Genomic DNA, 9,250 nt, shown 5'->3' with positions numbered 1-9,250 from the left:
GTTCTGTCCAAATAGCCATTCGGCTGATTTCGCCCCAAATGGTGTAAGCCCGGGGAACTACCTCATCCCCCTTTCCCGCTCAAACAAGAACGTAATCGTGATGCCCGAGGTACTCCCCCTCGTGTCTACGCCTCATTATCACTTCGCCTAACCAGCTTGCAATTCTTGGCTGCTTGGTCCGGGTGATCGGTGCACACTTTGGATGTGGAGAGCTTTGAAGCGACCCAGTCCTGGTCCGCCGCCCCGGGCAGGCGCGCATCTCGTCCCAGGGCCAACCGATCGGCGTAGCTTTCGCTGTGCCGTTCGCTGTGTCGTTCGCTGTGTCGTTCGCTGTGCCCTTCGCCGTGCCTTTCGCTGTGCCTTTCGCTGTGCCTTTCGCTGTGCCCTTCGTTGTAGCCACTGCCGCACCTAACCTCCGCAATGGAGACCGTCTGCCCCTCCACCCCGGCACCCCCCCTGCTGCCGCATCCATTTGAACAGCCTCCATGCACAGAATGCTCTCCTGGGTTGACATCGTCGTCATTAAAGTCCCACTCGACACTCTCCAGACTGAACGGGATATCCTCTCTATGCATGTTATAATAAGCAATCTCATCATCATGCAGACGAGGCAGTTCCCCAACATGGGATTCTTTCCCCTTCGCATTCACGTGCCATCCATTTGTACTCATCTCTTCATGGCTGTCCCTCCCTCGATCCAAGTCTTCAAATGAGTTACCATTTATACGAGTTATTTGGTCAGCTTTTTTTCCATGGAAATGATAATTTTTGTATTCTTTCAGATTGTAAAATGAATTCTTCTCGTTAGTAATTTCCCCAAGAGGAGTAGTTTCCTCTCTCATAGATAATTTATATTCCTCCCCTATCGTTTTGTTACCCCCCGCAAAACTTCGCTCTTCCGCCATTTTTGCCTGACCCGTTACGGTGATATTTCTTCTATATGCGTTTTCAACTTTGGGAGTCTTCCCCCGTAAGGCTCCACTTCCCCTGTGTAGATTTTCTCCTTTTATTTTCTCTTCCCAGTTGGTAACTTCGAAGTGGCTTCGAATTTGTGCCTCCTCCACCCCGTTGGTACATACCGGTGCATTGCCATTAGGAGGTGTATTGCCATTAGGAGGTGTATTGCCATTAGAAGGTGTATTGCCATTAGAAGGTGTATTGCCACTAGCCGGTGCATTACCACTACCCGGCGCATTACCACTACCCGGCGCAATGCTGTTAGAACCTCCCCGCCCTTTGAGCGGCCCGCTCATCCTAAGCGCAGAGTCGTCCCCCCTGCAGCTGCCCCCATCTGTTGAGCTGTGCCCATTCCAAACGAACTCTGTCCGGCTATCCCACTGCGAATTTTTCTCCTCACCTCCTGGTTGGATCCTCACTTGGGCCGATTTCCCCCTATGGTTTTCCCTGTTAAGTAGCAAGTTGTACCTTCTCAAAATGGACATGTAATAATTTTGAAATTGCTTCTTCTTCCTGCTATCTGTAGTAAAAAAAAGACGCTTCTTCCTGTCATAACAGTTTGGTATACTCAAAATGTCTCCATGGTTCTTTATAGCGTTGTGTAGAAATATGGCCTGCTTACGTGCGTAGTCTATGATGAAGAGGTCGTTTTCGTTCCACTGAGTGGTTGTTTTTTTTTCCTCCTCCTGGTTGCAGTTGTTGTCCCAAGTGTTGTCATCACCCTGGAAACGGAAAACGAACGGCTTGGTGTAATTTAGAAAGTAGCCATTCGATTCCGTATCCTCCTCGTAAGAAGTGTATAGGAAAGTGAAGCGGTTCCCCTCCTCCCTCCCATCATCCATTTTAACTGCATTCAAGTGATCCCGAAAGAGAGGATGGACATCCACATGGAAACCAAAGAGGGAACACAAATGGATACATATAACCTCAGTGATTGCTAAAAAATGAAGAATAAATTTTAATTGTAAAAATTCATTCCTTTCAATAAAGTCCAAATATAGCACATCATCCAACGGTGGAAATATATGTATTGGAAACAGATCCATATAACTCTCAACACGAATGAATTCTTTTCCAAAATGACTAAGCATCTTTTCAGCCTCCTCTGTGATGTCTCCATGACTACAAAGGAGCACATTGGAACTGTTAAAATAAAATTCGAAGGCAAAATTGTTAATCATATAATGTCCTTTTGCAACTAACTTGTTTATTCTTACCTTGTTGGTTAGTCCCCTTCCATTCAGTATACTCCCAATCGCTCTATCGACTTCATCATTGTATAGACATACATACACAGGTTCGAATGCATTCCTGGTGAATTTTTTTTCACTTGTTGTGTAATTTCTGTCCAGGTTGTCCTCTCGATGGGGATTCAAACAAGGGAAAAAATGAACTCCATTTTTACAAACCTTTACAGAAATGTACATATGTTTTTCCTTTTCACAATTTAGCTTCTGAGATTCTATCAGGTAAAGAGTATCCGAGAGTAACCCTTCCTTCTCATACTCTTCTTTCCTTTTTGAGCTGATTAAGATAAGTCTTTTATTTACAATTCCTTCCTTAATATGGTTCAATGGGATGAAAACAAAGTAGCATTTTATTGTAACATTTTTTTCATTTGTCTCATCTCTTTTTGTTTTGTTTTCCCCAGATTGATGACCATCTAATCCCTCCCCCTTATGTATCACTCTTTGGTATTCCCCCCCATTTCCCTCACTCAACGTTTTTATTTTTATTGTTAACAAATCGCTAGCATATTTATATGGCAATATCACATTTTCGATACGCATTCCTGGGACTTTCAATTGCACATCTGTAATGCTTAAATTAATTTCGACTACACGTTCGACATTCTTTATTTTGTTAATCGTAAGTATTATGTTCGATGCGTATTTGTATTTGTGTGTCATGGGGGCAATGTCGAATATGCTTCTGTCATTCACTTGCGTATCTAACACGTTGCTCATTTGGTCACTCATCGAGGGATGCACCTCATACTTCATACCATCCCTATTCGCGCAATTATTATCAGTGGAAGGGATACGACCATCATCATCCTTTCTTCTCTCCGACCACCCTTTCCGGTTATACAAATAATCAGAAATGATGCTTGAATATTCAAATGTCTCCGCCTCAGGGTAGTAAGCACTGTATGCTTCTTCCACCTGTTTATGTTTGTCCATATCCGTGTGTACAACATGACTCTTCTGTTTGGATGAGCTTCCCTTCGTCAATCTGGGAGTGTCCCCCATGAGATAGGCCATAGCACCCGCCATCACATTGCTTCCCTCCAGTAGGTTGGCCCCACCCATTTTGATTTTGCAACGCTTGGTTTGGTCATGCGAGTTGGTGTTTCCCCCCAAGTTGGTGCTTCTCCCCAAGTTGGTGCTTCCCCCCAAGTTGGTGTTTCCCCCCGAGTTGGTGCTTCTCCCCAAGTTGGTGCTTCTCCCCAAGTTGGTGCTTCTCCCCAAGTTGGTGCTCCCCCACGAGTTGCTATTCCCCCCCAAGTTGGTGTTTCCCCCCATGTGGCTGATCCCACCCATGTGGCTGATCCCACCCAATTTTCTGCCCCCAAACTGGCTCAAATAGTTTTTTACATTTGTGTCATCCTCCCTTTTCATCGCATACCCACTTTGCCCAATTCGAATTTTTTCTTTTTCTCCCCCAGAAAGGAAGATATCACTGTCCATCTGATACATTTTTTTCAAACCATGTTCATCGCTTAGGTTAACTCTTTCTCCATGTCGAAAAGGGTCGACACTCCGAATCGTGGTATCCTTCCTCATCACAGTCCCTTTGCTTCTTCCCTCGCCCATCTCTTCGTCTTCCCCCTGAAGATACACGTCTATAAAATCGTTTATGGTGCCTCTAAACGCGTTATATATATTCTCCATGACGAAGGAATTTTGGCCCTTCAACTTCCTTTCGATAGTCTTCACTAAGCTAAGCTTGTCCTCCTTTCTTCTGTGTGCATTTTCGCTCACCCCGTTTGGCTTCCTCCTCTCCATACCTTCATCCCACAGGGAGTTATTAAAACTGTTAACCTGAAACAACTTGTCGAGGTTCAACGATTTGTACGCCTCCTTCGTTTTGTTAAAAAAGTGGGACACGTTGCCTTTTTGGCTGCCACCTATCTGTTCGCCCTCTTCGCCGCCATCTATTTGCTCGCCCTCTTCGCCGCCACCTATCTGTTCGCCCTCTTCGCCGCCATCTATTTCTTCCCCCTCTTCGCCTCCCTCTATTTGTTCTCCCTCTCCGTTGTCTCGCCCACTCGGCGCCTTATCGCATACAAACAGTTGCTCATCCGATGGTACGGCGTTCTCCACCACGCAGGAGGATTTTTGTCCTTCAGCTTCTCTGCTACCCACCTCCTCCTCGTCTATCACTCCTCCCCTTAGAACAATTTCGAATTCCTCAAAATGTTTCAACTCCTTAGTGTCTTCTCCCCCTCGTTCATGGTCACTTGGGATGCTTTGTACTGATAGTACGCTGCCCACACAGGGCACCACGGGGATGTCTCCCCCTCTGACCATTCCCTTCAGTTCATCATTTTTTCTCTTTAACTTTTGTTTCACGCTTTCTGCGTTTGTCAGCTTTAGCGTCCCTTCCAAGTAGGAGCTCTTTATGCGGCTGAAGTTGACTCCGGGAATGTTGGCATGTGGGTTGGCGGCGTTAACGGGGGTTGCGGCGTTCGCAGGGGTTGCGGCGTTAGCGGGGGTTGCGGCGTTCGAAGTGCCAGGCGAAGCAATTTTGGGGCCCCCCTTTTTGGCATTCTTGCCCCTCTTCCTCATTGCCGCCTTTTTTTTCAAAATTGCTCTTTAAGACACACAAAAGTGAAAACGAAAGTGGGACAGGTTGCCAATGTTATTAACCTACTCGTATTGCAGAAAAGTGTAGTGAAAGAACAAAATTTGGGGATTTTTTTTTTTTTTGCACATCCTTATGTATCAATCTGCACTTACCTACATAAGACCGACCACATGCCCTGTATTTATCCCCTCAAAATAATTTCACAAAAAAAGTGTGCACTCTGTAGGACGAACTTCCAAACAAATAAAAAACAAACTGCACAACACCCAAGAGTGTAGCGTTCATATGATACGCGCAATATGCTTAATAAAAATGTTAAAAAAAAAAAAAAAAAAGGGGACTTCTTTTCAGCAATGAGACCTACACATATTCAATTTCGCGAGTTCGTGTGTGCCCCATGCATATGTTGCATCATTCCGCATTTCCATTTCCACGGGACGCTCACACGAGGTCCAACTTGTACGCAGCAAAGTTACTAAGTGTATAATTTTTATACATGTTGGTGAGGAAAAAAAAAAGGATAACATATCGAATGGTACTCATTTTGCAGAATGCCAATTTGACAGTTGAAAAAATAGAACAAAGCAAAATAACCTCTCACTTGGCCGCTTTTCTCAAAAACGAAACATGTCTGTTTAATGCATGTGGGCGGAAAGAAAAGCCTTTTCAAGGACAACCTCCTTCCCGCATGTATGCTCCTCGTGCGAAAAAAAAATAAATAAAAATAATGTATATAGCGTGGGGAGAGGTGCACTCAACAGGGGCACACACACACATTTGTATTCACAGGGGTTACTCGTTTTAGGACAGACTGATTGTTTGGCACTCCACAGGTGGATACGCACACAGGTACAGCATAACGTACACCACACACATCATTCGGATGTGCATCCCCCTTCCATCAATGTGCAAGCATCTTCCAATTTGTTTTGTGGCACCCCAGTGGGAGCACGCAGGGGAGACCCACAAAATGGAAAACCGCAAGGGGGATAAAGCGATTAAGCCCACCTCCCATTTCGTTCTTTTACTTATTCTCCCGATCATACCATCGAAATAGAGGTCGCATAGCAGCCTTTTAATTTTTTTTTTTCCTTTTAACACGTATCAAATGGGAAGTAAGTTTACAAAGGCTGCTCTACTGGGGAGTATTCAAAAAATGGGATAAAAAAACATCCACTGCCATATCCTCACGTAACGAAAAAAGGATGGGATAGCAAACTGGGCAAATGAAACTAGCTGTCGTTTTTTTTTTATTAACAGGTAAGGTAAAAAGCGGGTAAGCTAGCCAAAATGTGTGCAAAAAAAAAAAAAAAAATTAACAACGGTGATTGTCGCTGTGGATACGACAGAGGGGGGACAAAAAAATGCCTGTACAAGTCATAACGAAATAGTCACAAGGGTAGCAGCTGCATAGTTGCAACGAATGACACTCGTGGGACAAACGTGCCGCTACTCGGATGAAGGGGGATATTCAGATGGACCTCCTGAACAAGAGGGCCATGTCACCTCTTTCGTTCTTCACGCCAGTTCCGCAACTACGTGCCATTTATGAGCTGAAACAATTTTGCAGTTGGCGAAATGGCTCAACAAATGGGCGTTTTCATTGTTCCTGTTTTGCAGCAACACCTTAACATACTGTTTCGTGTGCCCAATAAGGTCATCACTTTTTGTGGACACTTCCGTGAATAGAACCCTCTGCGTAGTTCCTTCCAAAAATTTGTAATTGTTCGTATAGGAAAGAAACGCATCCGTTACTTCTCTCGATCTTTTTTTCACAATTTTTGTGTTAATTTTTTTCATGCCATAAGCTACAGTGCCCCTTCTGGGATAAAACTGGGAAATGTTAAGTATCGGAAATTGATATTTTTTTACCAAGTCGACAGTTTCCACGTGATCATTCTCCATTTCGTATGGAAATCCGCATATAATATCCGTTGCAATGGTTATATTTGGAACATCCTTCCTTAAATTTTCCACTAAGTATATAAAATCTTCAATTTGATATTCCCTGTTCATATTTTTTAACACTCTGTTACTGCCGCTCTGAACAGGGATGTGAATAAACTCGTACATATTTTTATGCTTTAACAAATTGCATATATCTTTGACGTGTTTCAGAATGTACGGTGGGTTCGTCATGCCTAGGCGGATCATAACGTCGCTGTTGGAAATGGTGTCCAGAATTTCTTTAAGTAGTTTGACGATATTGGTATTTAAATCTATTCCATATGCCCCTGTGTCTTCCGACGTCAACCAAATTTCTTTTATATTTTCCTCACTGCACACATGCTTTATTCTGTTAATAATATCGGGTATGTTATAGCTAGCTAAGTCCCCTCTGGCAAATTTGGTCTTGCAGTAGGTGCAGTTTCCCAAGCACCCGTTGTTAATATTGATGATTTCTATGTACTTGTTTTTTCTTATTTTCGGGAGATTTAGTGAGGTCATTTTTTTCCCCTGCTTCAGGTAGCGCACATTGTACCCGTTAATCACATTCTCCACGACGTCCACGATTTTGTCAATATTGCTTACCCCCACGAGCGACACGTTTTCGAATATCTCCATGTCCTTCTCCGCTTGCGGCACACATCCGCAGACGATAATTTTGATATCTCCGCGGGGGGCTGTCGCGGCCGCTCCCTTCACCGCTTCCTTTTCCGTTTTCTTCACTGCTTCTCTTTTGACCAAACCCGAATCTCCCTTGGCTGGCGCACATGCACACGCTTCTTCCGCGCAGCAGCTGGCTTCTCCCTTCCCGCACCCCTTGTCCTGCTCAAAATCCGAGATTCCAGAAGATGACGTGGTGAGATAATCCGCATGTGGGTCCTGTTCACCCTCATCTGTTGGTCCCTTTTTCCCAAGTTCTCCATTTTTTCCCCTTTTCCCTTTTTTACCCATTTGACCAGTCGCCCTCCTCCTGTTAGCCTTATTCAACTTATGCACATAATTGATAATGGTCTTCATACTTTCCTCACTTGGATTTTTCACCGTGCAGCTATTAATTATGCAAATATCACACTCTTCCACACTTTTAACAAACTGAAATCCATAGTTCCCCAGCAGTCCCATCATAAATTCAGAGTCCGAGCTGTTGTGTGCGCATCCGAAGGACTTGAAATATATTTTGTATTTCTCCGGGAGGATGACTCCGCATTCTTTTAAGTTATCCGCACATTGGAAATCTTCCTCTTCGTGGGGAAGTCCCTTTTGAGGGGTCCCCTTTGAAGGCACTCCCTTTGAAGGCACTCCCTTTTGAGGGACCCCCTTTGGAGGGACCCCTTTTTGGGGGGTTCCATTCCGGAGCCCATTCAGGTATTTCCCCCTGCTTCTATGCTTTGCCTTTATCTGCACAACGTTGTAACTTGCTCTGTCATTCAGGTTGTTAATATCTTCGACATCCGTCAGGGTGCTTTCTTCTCCTTCTTCTCCTTCTCCTTTTTCGGAGGAAGCTTCTCCCCTCCTCGTGCTCCCCCCATTGGTGTGGCCGCCTGCCAGGCCATTCCCCCCCCGTGGGGTCTCTTCCCTCGCGTCAAGAAAATATGAATCATTTTCTGAGCTGATAACAGAGGTGTCTTCATTCACATGAACAATTTCTTCTTCTCCGGATTCACTTCCCATCGGTGCTAAGCTAGCCAAGGACTTCGCCTTACGTGCACTGCGATTCTTCCTCCGCACACTGTCCCTCCGTCTGTGCTTCTTCTTTTTGCTTTTTACAAACATGGAATTGAGTAGCTGTTTAATTTCTTTCTTCTTGTGCACACATATGTAGTACGTGCCGGTGGTGGCGACACAGAGAAGGGTCAAAATTTTTAATTTGTTATTCATCTTGCTTCAACAAAGGGGAGTAGGTATTTTGTTGTAAAGGGAGTAATTATCCGATCTATGAGTCCCTTGGAAGGGGGAGAATGCATCAAGCAGATGTTAGGTTAGGGTACCTCCACGATTGTTATCCTTCGAACGCAAATTTCTGCGTCTCTCCGGTGGTTTGCGTTTTCGTGCCAAGATGCTTATTCGTATGTGCAATATGGCGGGGTTTATACAAACATGGTCTTTCTCCTTTCTCCTTTTTCTTCTATTCACTTGGGTACACTATCCTCCCACACTCTTCTGATGTTTTTTTTTTTTTTTTGGCATTCACTTGCACGTGTTACTACATGTGATGGCTGCTTCTTTTTCTGTGTTCCTGCCTCTTACGATCGGTAATTACCTATCCCCGTTCGTCAGTCATTTAAAGGACGGAAAATCACTTAAATTAGAGAACGGAGAAAAGTTGACAACAAATGGCGAAATTGCCACGTTGTGCTTTTCCGTTTTGTCGAAGCGTTGCTAACGCTTTTTTGCTATCCTTTCACTTGGAGGAGGGGAAGTGGGTCAGAGAGCTGAACCAAGGAAGAAAAGAAAGCAACCAAAATGGATAAACAGAAAAAAAAAAAAAAAACTGAAAATTTAACTTTATAGAAATCCATTTGCACAACAGAAAAAA

General features: G+C 44.3%; 2 protein-coding genes across 2 annotated transcripts; both read right to left on the bottom strand.

The window, feature by feature from the left end:
• Window positions 1–125: 125 nt before the first annotated feature.
• On the bottom strand, window positions 126–4,748 carry PCYB_113570 (hypothetical protein; the record flags this gene model as incomplete). The annotated part of the gene is made up of 2 exons (XM_004223236.1): window positions 126–1,030; window positions 1,358–4,748. 2 exons carry the CDS (start codon window positions 4,746–4,748, stop codon window positions 126–128), a joined length of 4,296 nt encoding a protein of 1,431 aa, XP_004223284.1.
• Window positions 4,749–6,286: 1,538 nt separating this feature from the next.
• On the bottom strand, window positions 6,287–8,596 carry PCYB_113560 (tRNA modifying enzyme; the record flags this gene model as incomplete). Its single annotated transcript, XM_004223235.1, has 1 exon — window positions 6,287–8,596. A coding segment is annotated over exon 1 (2,304 nt), but the record flags the coding sequence as incomplete, so codon positions are not given.
• Window positions 8,597–9,250: the final 654 nt, after the last annotated feature.

This window comes from Plasmodium cynomolgi, chromosome 11 (genome assembly GCF_000321355.1).
Source record: "Plasmodium cynomolgi strain B DNA, chromosome 11, whole genome shotgun sequence".
NCBI lineage: Eukaryota > Apicomplexa > Aconoidasida > Haemosporida > Plasmodiidae > Plasmodium > Plasmodium cynomolgi.
Note: the sequence above shows the minus strand (reverse complement) of the source record. Positions and strands in the feature narration are given on the sequence as shown.